The 14,145-nt window shown below is 43.2% G+C and overlaps 1 protein-coding gene across 1 annotated transcript; it reads left to right on the top strand.

Moving 5' to 3' along the window:
* Positions 1-93: 93 nt before the first annotated feature.
* ZBTB9 (zinc finger and BTB domain containing 9) lies at positions 94-3,079 on the top strand. Its single transcript, XM_033864415.2, has 2 exons — positions 94-351; positions 590-3,079. Exon 2 carries the CDS (start codon positions 596-598, stop codon positions 2,003-2,005), a length of 1,410 nt encoding a protein of 469 aa, XP_033720306.1. The 5' UTR covers positions 94-351; positions 590-595; the 3' UTR covers positions 2,006-3,079.
* Positions 3,080-14,145: the final 11,066 nt, after the last annotated feature.

Raw genomic sequence — 14,145 nt, 5'->3', positions numbered from 1 at the left:
GCCGGCGTCCCCCGATTGGCTGCCTCTCTGGCACCGCCCAGCGCCCCGGCATCCGCGTCCGGCGGGGAGGCGGTGGCTTCCGGCCGGGGCGGTACGGTTGCTGCAGAGGCGCTTTGGACGCCGGGCCGCGTGTGTAGTCTCGGGGGCGTGGCGGCGGGAAGGGCCGGGCGGCAGGCGCTGGCGGTCTCCGGGTGGCCGCGCCTCCCCTGGAGCCGGACTCTGCGGGCACGTGAGTGGGAGCGGAGCGGCGGGGAGAAACCGACCCGGCCGGCGAGGTCCGGCTCGCGGCTGAAGGACCTCCTAGTCTCCACAGGCCCTGGAAGTTCAAGCCTCGGTTGGTGTTTTGTTGTGGTATGTTTTCGTTTTCTCGGCGGGGGAGTGCGTGGGACTGATCTGCCCGAACAGCTGCCGACTGAAAAGTTTTCACACGTTGGGGGGCAGGGGAGGCGGGCGTTTGAGGAGACACGGTTCCCCTTATCCAGAGCTTCTGTGACCCCGTCCCTTTCCTTCACAGCCCTCTTCCCGCGCGGGCTCTACCTCACCCCTCACCTCCTGTACTCGACCCCTCTGGGGTTTCTCTCTTCCCCAGGAGGCCATGGATACCTCGACGCCTTTGCCTCCCGTAGCCCCCTCCCCGGCCTGCAACCCAGCCCCACGGACGATCCAGATCGAGTTCCCTCAGCATAGCTCGTTACTCCTGGAGGCCCTGAACCGCCACAGGCTGGAGGGAAAGTTCTGTGACGTGTCCCTCCTGGTGCAGGGCCGCGAACTTAGGGCCCACAAAGCGGTGTTGGCTGCCGCCTCTCCTTACTTCCACGACAAACTACTTCTGGGGGATGCACCACGTCTCACCTTGCCCAGCGTCATCGAAGCCGACGCCTTCGAGGGGCTGCTCCAGCTCATTTATTCCGGGCACCTCCGTCTGCCACTGGATGCTCTCCCTGCCCACCTCCTTGTGGCCAGTGGTCTCCAGATGTGGCAAGTGGTAGATCAGTGCTCAGAGATCCTTAGAGAACTAGAAAACTCAGGTGGTGGGATTTCAACTCGGGGAGCGACCCCTTTCCACACACTTCTTTCCACCACATCCTCTCCAGGAGACTGGCGCATCCGCTCTTCCCCTTTCCAGACTGTGGCGCAGTCTTCCGCTTCTACCCAGAGCCGCGTTGGAGGGGAGGGGAGTGAACTGGGAGATATGTTACAGCTTCAAGTTGAAGAAGAGGAGGAGGAGGAGGAGGAAGAAGAAGATGAGGAGGACCAGGGGTCAACAGTACCCTCTCAGACTCCTCAGCCTCAGAGAGGGTCAGGGGGTTTTCCCCGCTCTCCTGCATCCCACGCCCTACCCACATCCACTACTCCTTGCAGGCTTCCAGAGAGCGAGAGTGCTCCACTTGAGCCTCCTGCCCCTCATACTGTACTGCCTCCCAAAATCTTCTACATTAAGCAGGAACCCTTTGAGCCCAAGGAGGAGATATCAGGAGGCGGAACTCAGTCTGGAGGAACAAAGGAGGAGACCAAAGTGTTTCCAGGAGGGAACACTGAAGAGAATGGAGAGCTAGGGTTCTTGCTGCCCTCAGGAGCAGGGCAAACATCTGGAGGAGGTGGTCCATCCTGGAAACCAGTGGATCTTCATGGGAATGAAATCCTGTCAGGGGGTGGGGGACCTGGGGGAGCAGGGCAAGCTGTGCATGGACCTGTGAAGCTAGGCGGGGCACCCCCTGCAGATGGAAAACGCTTTGGTTGTTTGTGTGGGAAGCGGTTTGCAGTGAAGCCAAAGCGTGACCGGCACATCATGCTGACCTTCAGCCTTCGACCCTTTGGCTGTGGCATCTGTAACAAGCGCTTCAAGCTGAAGCACCATCTAACAGAGCATATGAAGACTCACGCTGGAGCCCTGCATGCCTGTCCTCACTGTGGCCGCCGGTTCCGAGTCCATGCCTGTTTCCTTCGCCACCGGGACCTGTGCAAGGGCCAGGGCTGGGCCACTGCTCACTGGACTTACAAGTGACTACTGAGGCCATACACGAATTTCCAGGACAAGGGAGCCACTGCTGCTGTTGGGTACTTACCCCTCACTACCATGGCACTGCAATCCTGTATCTTGTTAATTATGCCAAGAGGATAGCTATATTATGGACCTCTTGTTTTTGGGTGTGGGCTTCAACCTGACCGATTTGGAAACTGATTTCTCATCTCACTCCAGGTTTTGGCTAACTACCCTACAGGAAAGTGGTTTACAGGCCATACGTAAATCGATCAGTTGCCCATAATAGATATTCTTTTCATACAGGAAACTGGAATTCAGATTAGAAGTTTATATGATGAGAGACGAGTTAGCAAGAAAAATTATGATAAATATTTCATTCAGTCTCTGTGAGTAGTTAAGGGAGCTGGTCTCCATCTAGAGATATGTTTGATTCAGAGTTCTGGTAATCTGGAGACTAAGCTCTAAGCTTTACTCTCCCTCATCATTGCTGAAATTATGTGAGTAGAGGTCTTCTTATATACTTTTGTTAAAATTTTCCAGAAACCCTTCAGATTATAAATTGCTTTCTCACTAGTAGGTAATTTTACAACACCTTTTTTGTTTTATGTTGTAGTTGAGCACTTTAACAGATTGCGCATTCCATGTGTCACTTAGATCCCTCTTTAATAGAGGATCTTAGTTCCCGGACCAGGGATCTAACCTACGCCTCCTGCAGTGGAAGCACAGAGTCTTAACCACTGGACTGCCCAGGAAGTCCCTCTTGTCTACCTTTGACCACCACTGATCATCCATATTGATCACACTGACTGGAATGTGACCAGTGAACTCAGGAGATGGCCACTGACCTAAAATACTCTCAGGGTAGAATCACCGCTCTGAAGAAGTGGCTATGGTCAGAGGGACTCAGGGCTGAGACGGCACATGCTGAAAACTAGAGAAATAACTGCACAGTGGGACCACACCCCCTCCCTTTCCATCCCTACCCACACTTGACAGCCCCTTGGTCGACACATAGAAGGATAGATGTTGGAATGGGGAGATTGTCATAAGTTTCTTAATTTCTTCAAATAAACTTTGCTGTGAAAGCTAAGCTGACAGTGGACTGAATTGAGTCATTTATATGGGAGAGACGATGTGAGAACAGAGTTGCAAAGACTTGGACATATTCCTTATGCGGCTGGGTTATGTTGATGGGGGAAGAATCGGATAGTCTCACACTGCTGCAGAGAACACTGTCCTGGATGTCAGTGGGCCAGATTCTCAGCCCTGACCTGCCCCTGAATAACTTCTGGTAAGTTGCCTTATTTTTCAGAGTCTGAACTGTTTTGTTTATTTTTTTATTAATTTTTTTTTGGTGGTGTGGTATGTACCTCCTAACTCGTTCTCTGTCTTCTTTTTTTTAAGGGGTTGTTCACATTTTTACCTATAATATTCCCTGACTTCATGTATTATGTTTATTGTTTGGTTTGTTCTACATTTGTTGCAAAGCACTGTACTAGACCCTGACTTATACTCTACCCTCAGAGAGTTCACAGCTACTACCGAAGCTAGACATAATGACAATGTGGTATGGTAAGTCCATGATGGGAGACAGTACAAGCTACTGTAGTGGCACAAAGGAAGCTGAGTAAAGACCTATGATGGTTCACCAGAGGTTTCACAAAGAACTCCATTGCCAGAGTGTGGTAGTGGGTGTGGGCGGCTGAATTGATGTGGAAATGGTGAACATGAGTTGAAGTCACAACTATAGAGCCAGGAGTGACAGCCTTTGCCAAAGCACGTTCCTCTAAAGTTAATAGGTATGGAACCTAAAGGGGCTAAAAAATATGACTTTATGGCTGAGAAGGTGAGTTGTAGCTGGAATCTGTCAGCCTTTCTAAAGAGCCTTGCCATGATACCATCCCCACTGTAACGACTGTGACCACATTGGATAAGGGGTCAGGGATGGAGGCTGCCAACCTTGGATCTACTACCATCCCATCCACCTGTCATTCTTTTGGCACATGTTCTGTAGCTGACTATATCTGTTGGCCAGGATCCTTGGGTTTCAAGCGGTGGAAACTGGCTCTGACTAACCTTATCAACACAGGAATCTGAAGGATGTGGGGTGGCTCCTGGAATGGAAGGAAGGGCTAAAAGACCAGCCTTTGGAAGGACAAGACCTGGGTCAGCTCCAGGGGTTGAGGGAACAGGAACTGGGGAATTTTTCCAGTCATATGTTTTGGGATGATGACCCAGTTAATCTTATTTCTTCTGTCACTCATCTCAAGATAAAATTTCCAGGAGAGAACTCTGGGCCTCAGGGCCATCCTCTGACCAGAGCACCTTGATCATATGTTCCATTGAGGTGACAAATCCTGGAATCCTCAAGGGAAATTGAAGTTCTGGGACAGAAGAGTGGGGAATGGGTGCTGGCCAGCCCACAAGGACAGAGGCCCACCCATACAATCTTCATATGTTGCCCATCTTGGGATCCGTAAAGCCTCAGGTATACCTGACACTTAATAGGTGTCCAAACTTAGGGCAGAATTGCTTCCTCCCTCTCCTTAATCCCCATAGCACTTTACTACTTCTGTAAAGCAAATTAAGACACCATGTTAGAAGTTTGGGTTTTCTTTCCAAGTTATTAGGATTATAGGGAACTTGAGTTCCACGATGAAAGATTTTGGTTTAAACAAACGTGCACCTCTCTGCTTTTGTCCTTTCCTCCTTATAGTGGAAGAGATGTCCCTTCTCCTGTCCAAGGCTAGCCCCCTTCACAGAGCCTTTGCTCTTTTAATTATCCTTTCTGTCCTATATCTTCACTCTCTGTCTCTGTAGTTTCTCATGAGCATTTATTATGTTCATAGGGTTGTGAGAATTAATACATGTAAAATGCTTAGAACAGTGCCTTGCACTCAGTAAACTCAATAAATGTCAACTGTTATTATGAGTGAGAACAGTAATTCCCCACACCTTTACAGGGATCGGTTCTCTCAGGGAAGGGTCACATACATAAAGGGAAAATATTTTCAACTAAAAGGGAAATGAAGCATACAGCACTCAGTAAGGATTAGATGTTATTGTTTTAATTATTACCTTTCTCATAAATGCTAGAGTTTTTCAGAGCCCTTTCCCCCATCTTCTAACTTGATAACACTCTTGGGTGATTTTTATCCACTCTCCTGAGTTAAAGCATTTATTTATTTATTTATTTACTTACTTACTTATGGCTGTATTGGGTCTTCGTTGCTGTGCACAGGCTTTCTCTAGTTGCAGCGAGCAGTGGCTTCTCTTTGTTGCGGAGCACAGGCTCCAGGCATGCGGGCTGCAGTAGTTGTGGCATGCAGGCTCAGTAGTTGTGGCTCGTGGGCTCTAGAGCGCAGGCTCAGTAGTTGTGGCACACAGGCTTAGTTGCTCCGCGACATGTGGGATCTTTCCGGACCAGGACTTAAACCCGTGTCCCCTGCATTGGCAGGTGGATTCTTAACCACTGCACCACCAGGGAAGTCCCCTGAGTTAAAGCATTTAAATACTGATGACCCTTAGTTTTTTATCTCCAGTTTTCCTCACCCCCAGACCCACTTAGATTTCTTCCCTCTTTCCTGCCTTCCTTCAGCAATAAGTGTCTTCTGTGTACCAGGCACTGATGAAAAAAGCAGAAGGTATCACAGGGATTGGGCCCTGGATTGTCACTTTAAGAGACAGATGTTTAAACCAGTTATGTAGGTATTTCATAGATATATCAAAAGGGAAAGGAAATAAAACAGGCAATAAGGTGGAGAGTAACAGAAAAGGAAGGCATACTGTACACATTTATCTAGTATTCCAAAGGAAAAGAAAGACAGACATGCAAAACAGGGCAAGGAAAGTGGTTCTAGTAAAGTGTTCAGCAGATGTAAAGGCCAAGGAAGAGAAAGGGAGGTATATTTGATGAGACCAGTGGACCTGGAGAGGAATGAGATGTTGTCTTAGTCCATTCTGGCATCTGTAACAGAATACCACAAACCGGGTGGCTTATAAACAATGGAAGTTTATTTCTCACAGTTCTGGAGGCTGGGAAATCCAAGATCAAGCACCAGAAGATTCAGTGTCATGAAGACCTGCTGCCTGGCTCATAGACAGTCATCTTGCTGTATCCTCACATAGTGCAAAGAGAAAGGGAGCTCTCTGGAGTCTCTTTTATAAGGGCACTAATCCCATTCATGAGGTCTTCACCTTCCTGACCTAATCACCCCAAAGCCCCACCTCCTAGTAACATCACATTGGGGATTAGGATTTTAACATAATTTTGAGGGACATAAACATTCAGTTCATTGCAGATGTGATTGAAGAGGTGGGCTGGGCTATATAGAGCCTTGCACATCGTGATGAGGAATGCGGATTTTATTCTAACTGCAATGAGAAGACAATAAAGAGTTTAAAGTAGGGGAGTAACGATCTTTTCACATTTTAAAGAGATTCCTATAGCTATAGAGCGAATATTGGATCATTAAAGGGCAAGATTCTTGGAAGAAAAAAAAGGGGGGGTTGCCAAGAGTGGGAGCAGGGAAACAAATTAGACTGTTTCATTAGTGCAGACAAGAGGTGAGTAAATGCAGCAGATATGCAGAGAAGGAGATGGATTAAAACTGTTATTATATTTTGAGGTAGGACTGACAGAACGTTTTAACAGATTAATATAGAGATTGTGGGAAAATAAAAAATCAGGGATGACTTCTAGAGTTTTGGCTTGAGCAGTTGAATTGGAGGCCCGTTAATGAGTGGGAGACAGGAATAGAACTTGGGAGTGGATCAAGGGCAGACACATGTATTGACCAGGGTTCTTCTAGACCAGGGGTTGGCAAACTTATTCTATAAAGGATAAGATAGTAAATATTAGGCTTTGCATGTTAAGAAGCAAAATCAAGGATATTATGTAGGTACATAGAAATTAAGGAAAACAAATTTCCATGATTCCTTTGAATTTATTGACAAAATTCAAATTATAATAATTAAGCACAAATTTTTGTAGTACAGGTCTGTTGCTTAAATGGGGTTCAGACTTAGTGTTTCCTATCATTAAAATCAATTGCAAATGTTCATCTGTTAGTGCTGATCTATAATAAAATGTTATGTATTTCATCTTTGAAAATGTCTTCACACAGATAGTACTGCCAAATACTGGTATCAATCCCAAGAGCATATGATTTTAACTGAGCACATTCATCACTTGAAAGGCATTTATAGAATTCTGTAATTTATATTCTCTTCATACTTGCCTCTTACCACATCATTACATTGTAGATCAAGCACATCCAATTGAAGGTTAGGTGGAAGTGCCACAATTGCACAGTTAGATGAAATATAGAAATTTCCTTTGCACTTGCACTGAGGTCTGAAAAACATTGCTGGAACTGTAGTTTGAGCTCAGAATATGTATCTGTTGCAAATTTGTGTGGGAATGGAGATCTTGCTTCTTGTTCTTGACTCTACATGCAATTAAAACAACTTTAATGATTTTGCTGCGATGTATGTTTCCATATAAGCTTTGTTTTGCTTTGTAATTTTTGGGCTTGTAAGAAACGGTACCATGTCTGTAGCATGTCCACTGGCCAATGTATGGACGAACAAAATGTGGTATTTATATACAATGGAGTGTTACTCAACCTTAAAAAGGAAGGAAATTCTCACACATGCTCCAACATAGGTGAACCTTGAAGACATGCTAAGTGAAATAATCCAGGTACAAAAGGAAAAATACTGTATGATTCCGCTTATATGAGGGACTTAGAGCAGTCAAGTTCATAGAGACAGAAAGTATAATGGTGGTTGCCTAGGGGCTGGGGAGAGCAGGAAATGGGGAGTTATTGTTTAATAGGTACAGAGTTTCAGTGTGGAAAGATGAAAAAAGTTCTGCAGATGGATGGTGGTGATGGTTGCACAACAACATGAATTACTTAGTGCCACTGAACTGTACACTTAAAAATGGTTTAAAACATGCTTTAAATTATAAATTTTGTTATGTATATTTAACCACAATAAAAAAATAAATGAACCACTAATGAGCTAATGGATCTAGGCGTTGAGCATCAGTGGCTGCTAATAGCACAAAAAAGAAACAGACTTTATGTGCTTCTTATGGAAAACACCACCACCACCTATTAATTAGTCTGGCCAAAAATACTGAACTTGAATGTGATCAAGCCTCAAGATATAACTACCAGGCTTCCCTGGTGGCGCAGTGGTTGAGAGTCCGCCTGCCGATGCAGGGGACACGGGTTCGTGCCCCAGTCCAGGAGGATCCCACATGCCGCGGAGCGGCTGGGCCCGTGAGCCAGGGCCGCTGAGCCTGCGCGTCTGGAGCCTGTGCTCCGCAACGGGAGAGGCCACAGCAGTGAGAGGCCAGCGTACCACAAAAAAATAAAAAAAAAAAATTAAAAAAAAAAAAAAATATATATATATATAACTACCAATTCACAGAAGATGCAGAAGGCAGGGAAACATGTTAAAACATACCACAGTGATGCAATCAGCAAAACTGAGACTGTAAGAAATTCTGGGGAATAAATAACCAGTTTTCTTCAAAAAAAAAACTGCAAGGGGAAAAAAGCAATGGAAGGTAATCTGTAGTTTAAAAGATTTTAAAGGACATTAACCAATCATAATGCGTGGACCTTACTTGGATAAAGTTTTTTAAAAAGATTTTTTTTTAATTTTATGACCTTTATGAGACAACTGACTGGACATCTGATGATATCAGGAGTTATTGTTATATTGTTAAAAATTTTAGTTGTCATAATGGTATTGTGAGTTAAGTTTAAAAAGAGGGGGAGCCCTTGTGTTTTCATGGCATTGGTTATTTATGGATAGATATATTTATGCATAGTTGTGGACTGAATAAAAATGCCAAATACACATATGAGCTCTAGAGAATTGTATTAATTATAATTTGAGTATTTATATATAGTCACTTTTTTAAAAGATTGAGAAATAAATTTGGAAATAGTTATATACAGTAAGAACATCTAATCAGAAATTTTATATTAAACATTCTGGTTTGTGTTCTGGTCCAAGTTAATAAAACTTTCTACTTGAATCTTGAAAACAAAATAATCAGTTGCTCTCTGTATTGATTTAGAAAGCTCTCCAGCATATATATTTTTAAAATTTATTTATTTTTGGCTGCCTTGGGTCTTCGTTGCTGCATTCAGGCTTTCTCTAGTTGCGGCGAGCGGAGGCTACTCTTCGTTGCGGTGTGCGGGCTTCTCATTGCAGTGGCTTCTCGTTGCGGAGCAAGGGCTCTAGGTGCGCGAGCTTCAGTAGTGTGGCTCGCGGCCTCTAGATCACAGGCTTAGTAGTTGTGACTCACGGGCTTAGTTGCTCCGCGGCATGTGGGATCTTCCAGGACCAGGGATCAAACCTGTGTCCCTTGCATTGGCAGGCAAATTCTTAACCGCTGTGCCACCCAGGGAAGTCCTCCAGCATATATTGTTGAGTGAAAAAAGCAAAAGTGCAGAACGATATATATAACATGCTTTGTTTTGTATGAGAGACAGTAAGAGTAGGGAGGAAATAAGAAAAGTATGTTTGCAAAAAGAAGCACTACTGGGATAAACAAGAAACCAATAAAAATGGGAAAAGAAGTTGAGCTAAGGACACAAACAAGACTATGTGTGCTTTAAGACTCCTTTATGTATGTAGTGGAATTATGTAATTCCACTAACTAAGCATGGCTTCTTGGAGAAATTGCTGATTCCATGTCTAGAAGCAGACATTTTTCAAAGTGCACCTGGGATACCTTTTCATGTTAAGAAGCAAGAAAGCTTTAGAAGATAATGTCATGTCAAAAGGACACAGGAGCCCATATGAAAGTGTCCCCACTGAACAAAGTTGTTACAACCTTAGCAACTAAAAGAATAATGATTGAGTTTAACACTGATTCAGTGAAATTCATTATTCTATGATGATACTCAAAATGAGAGTAAATCAAGAAAGTCTCAATGGTTACTTTTGTTACCAAAAGTTACCATTTGGGGTAACTTTTAAAACATTTACTTTGAAAATTGGTAATTAAAGGGAAAATATTAAGCGTTATTTTGCTCTTCCGGTAAAAATTTATTTTAGGATAACCAAATAGTCCTAGTTAATGAAGAAGCCTTCACAGAATTCTTGTAAACAATGTGAAAGAAACAAAATTAGAAAAACATAGTTTCACAAACTCCAATGAAATTATTGATTCAGGCAAGGATTATCAACTGGTGTTAAAACCAATAGTTGAGGGACTTCCCTGGTGGCGCAGTGGATAAGAATCCGCCTGCCAATGCAGGGAACATGGGTTCGATCCCTGGTCCGGGAAGATCCCACATGCCATGGAGCAACTAAGCCCGCGAGCCACAACTACTGAAGCTGGCGGCCTAGAACCGGTGCTCCACAAGAGAAGCCACCGCAAGGAGAAGCCCACACATCACAATAAAGGCTAGCCCCTGCTCTCTACAACTAGAGAAAGCCCACGTGCAGCAACGAAGACCCAACACAGCCAAAAATAAATAAAATTAAAAAAAAAAACCAATAGGTGATTGATTGTTGTAAACATTCATATAGAGCCAAAGTAACACCACACAGATTACTTTCCAATCTGAAGAGGGAAAGTGTTAACTGTAAGTTGAGTCATCAATTTTAGCATCCCTAGTGGTTGATTATATGTGTCCTCTAATGAAATGTAATATTCACAACAATATAATAATGATATGACTTTATTCTTTCTAGTACCTCATATTCTAATTCAGGCGTCCCTCAGAGGATTTAATCCATTCTTAAAAACATGTTGGACAGTGAATTTTTAGGTAGTGGGAGTCTGTGCATCATTATTTTAAGTAGAAAAAAATATATATTCCCAGCACGTCTAAAAACCCCAAGCAATTTCTTTCAGTACTTGAAACACTCTAAAATATATATACACACACATATATATAAAACAATCAATGAGGTTTTTCTGCTTAAGATAAAGCCTTTAAAACACCCACTATCTAATTGTTTAACACTTAATTAACTCACTAATGACTTTATTTGTGCAGTAACCCTATAGGGTACAAATCGTGTTTTCCTTTTAACTGTAACAAACGTGTACTGTAATGTAAATGAACAGTGAAATAATATGTTAAAGACACATAATGAAGGCAGGTAACACTTAGCAATAATAAAATAAACAAGGCAAGTTTTTAAACATGATTACTGAAGATTGCAGTGCTTCCTGAGTGAGGTTTGGAGATGAGAAGGGAGATATGGAGGCTGTAGTCACTGTTGGTGTCTAGGGGTGGAGGAAGGTGACGAAGAATGAGCTTCGGAAGAAATGAGTGAAACAGTAAATGTCTGAGGTTCATCCATGTCAGATCCAAGAAGCTGGTGGATAGTCTGCTTTCCTTGGCAATGGAGTCATCAGAAGTGGATGATTGTGAATCAGCTTCTGAAAGTATTGACAAAGCATGACCAGAAACTCAAAGTGTACAGGTGTTAACATTCCCTTTGCTTGTGTTATGCAGCTTCTGATAACCCTAGACTGTGCTGGAGATTGCATTTTTGAATGTGATTTTTCTACACTTGTCATGATCATGATCTCTTGTAATCAATAGCAGCCATTCTGTCTACATGATATAAACTTTCCTTTAAAGATTTATTGTCAAGTATTAGTGGCTCTTTGTATTAGTCTTCTAGGACTGCCATGACAAAATACCACAGGCTGTTGGCTTAAACAAGAGATATTTATTTTCTCACAGTTCTGGAGACTAAGTTCAAGATTTAGATGCCAGCAGGGGGCTTCCCTGGTGGCACAGTGGTTAAGAATCCGCCTGCCAACGCAGGGGACACGAGTTCGAGCCCTGGTCCAGGAAGATCCCACATGCTGCAGAGCAACTAAGCCCGTGCGCCACAACTACTGAGCCTGTGCTCTAGAGCCCGCGAGCCACAACTACTGAGCCCCCGTGCCTCAACTACTGAAGCCTGCATGCCTAGAGCCCATGCTCTGCAACAAGAGAAGCCACCACAGTGAGAAGCCCGCGCACCACAATGAAGAGTAGCCCCCGCTCGCCGCAACTAGAGAAAGCCCGCACAGCAACGAAGACCCAATGCAGCCAAAAAAAATAAATAAACAAAATAAATACATTTATTTAAAAAAAAAAAAAGATGCCCGCAGGTTTGGTTTCTCCTGAGGCCTCTCTCCTTAGCTTGCAGACTGCTGCCTTCTCACTGGGTCCTCACATGACCTTTCTCTGTGCACATGCACTCCTGGTGTCTCTATTCTTGCAAAGACACCCCTCATACTAAATTGGGGCTCCACCCTTAGGACCTAATTTAACCTTAACTGCTTCTTTAAAGGCTTTATCTCCAAATACAGTCACATTGAGCATTAGAGTTTCAACATATGAATAGAGGAGGGCACAATTCATTCCATAACACTCTTCTTCCTCCAACTTAGTTCCTTCCAGCATTATTCCTTCCAATTGAATGTGTTTCTTGGAAGGAACATGGTAAAGTTTTCCAAATCAACATTTTTAATAATTTGTCTTTATTTTCTCACACACAGGAAATAGGATATTCATAGTAAATGGAAAGGTATGAATGGCCATATATCCTTTTATGCTTTCACCTCTTAATATACTTTATCACTCCCAATATACATGCTTCTAAGGGTTTTATAGTTTTAGCTTTCACTTTTAGGTCTTTGATCCATTTTGAGTTAATTTTTGTGTATTATGTGGGGTAAGGCTCCACAATCATCATTTTGCATGTAGATTGTCTAATGTCCTTTCATTTCAGCCTGAAGGGCTCCCTTAGCACTTCTTATAGAGCAGGTCTTCTAGCAATTAACTCCGTCAGCTTTTGTTTATCTGGTAATGTCTTAATTTCTTCTATATTCTTGAAGGATAGTTTTGCTGGATATAGAATTCTTGGTTGACAGGTTTCCTCCACCCCCACCCCAGCACTTTATTTATTTATTTGGCCACACCGCTCCCCCACCAGGGATTGAACCCAGGCCCACAGCACTGAAACACTGAATCCTAACCACTGGACCACCAGGGAACCCCCATTTTTTTTTCACCCCAGCACTTTATGTCATCCCACTGCCTTTTGGCCTCCATGGTTTCTGATTAAAAATAGGTTGTTAATACTTACTGGTAATCTCTTGCACATTATGATTCACTTGTCGCTGCTTTCAAGATTCTCTTTATTTTTGGCTTTCAGCAGTTTGATTATATGTCTCAATGTGGATCCCTTTGAGTTTTTCCTACTGGAAGTTCATTGAGCTTCTTGGATGTATATATTCATGTCTTTTATCAAATCGGTTTGGGGGTGGGGGTTAGCCATTAATTCTTCAAATATTTTTCCTGCCCCTTCCTCTCTCTCCTCTCCTTCTTGGGACTCACATTATGCATATGCTGGTATGTCTGATGGTGTCTCACAGATCTCTTAGGCTCTGTTCATTTTTCTTCATCCTTTTTTTTTTTTTCCTGCTCTTCAGACTGGATACTTTCAGTTGGCCTATTTTCAAGTTCACTCATCTTTCCTCTGCTCAAATCACCTATAGAAACCTTCTGGTGAATTTTTCATTTCAGTTATTGTACTTTTCAACTCCAGAATTTCTGTTTGGTTTGTTGTATCATTTATATCTCTTTATTGATATTCTTTTTTCCTCCATGAATGGGCCATACTTTCTTGTTTCTTTGCATGCTTCATAATTTTTTGTTGAAAACTGGATATCTTGAATATTATGGGGGGAAAAACAAAAGAAAGAAAAGGAAAGGAAAATTACTCTCTAGGTCTTTCCAGATCGGCTCTGGGTTGGGAAAACTCCTTCAGTGCTTAACCAGGCCATTTACAACTCTTTTTTAGCCTGCACTTCCTACATCTGCGGCAGATGCCTTGTAAGTGATACCTGCCCTCTTCAAGATTTGCCCCCAAATTCCTCCGTGACTTCTAGGCTAATAATTTGGATCTTTTATTATGGCTCAACTGGGGAAATACTGACTCTACTTTGGGAGAAAATAAATTATTCACCAAAAGAGTTGCAGAATCCAGTTAATATGTACCAGTAGTAACTGGGAGAATGTACCAGGGGATGGGGATCTTGAGGGGGCTGGAACAAGGGGATTGGAATATAAGACCAGATAAGGAAGACATAATAATATAAGGACACTCCTTTGTGA

Source organism: Tursiops truncatus, chromosome 10 (assembly GCF_011762595.2).
Source record: "Tursiops truncatus isolate mTurTru1 chromosome 10, mTurTru1.mat.Y, whole genome shotgun sequence".
Lineage (NCBI taxonomy): Eukaryota > Metazoa > Chordata > Mammalia > Artiodactyla > Delphinidae > Tursiops > Tursiops truncatus.
Note: the sequence above shows the minus strand (reverse complement) of the source record. Positions and strands in the feature narration are given on the sequence as shown.

Bases quoted from the DNA above. Each gene is read 5' to 3' on its own strand.
- ZBTB9 (XM_033864415.2), top strand. From the start codon at position 596: ATGGATACCTCGACGCCTTTGCCTCCCGTAGCCCCCTCCCCGGCCTGC.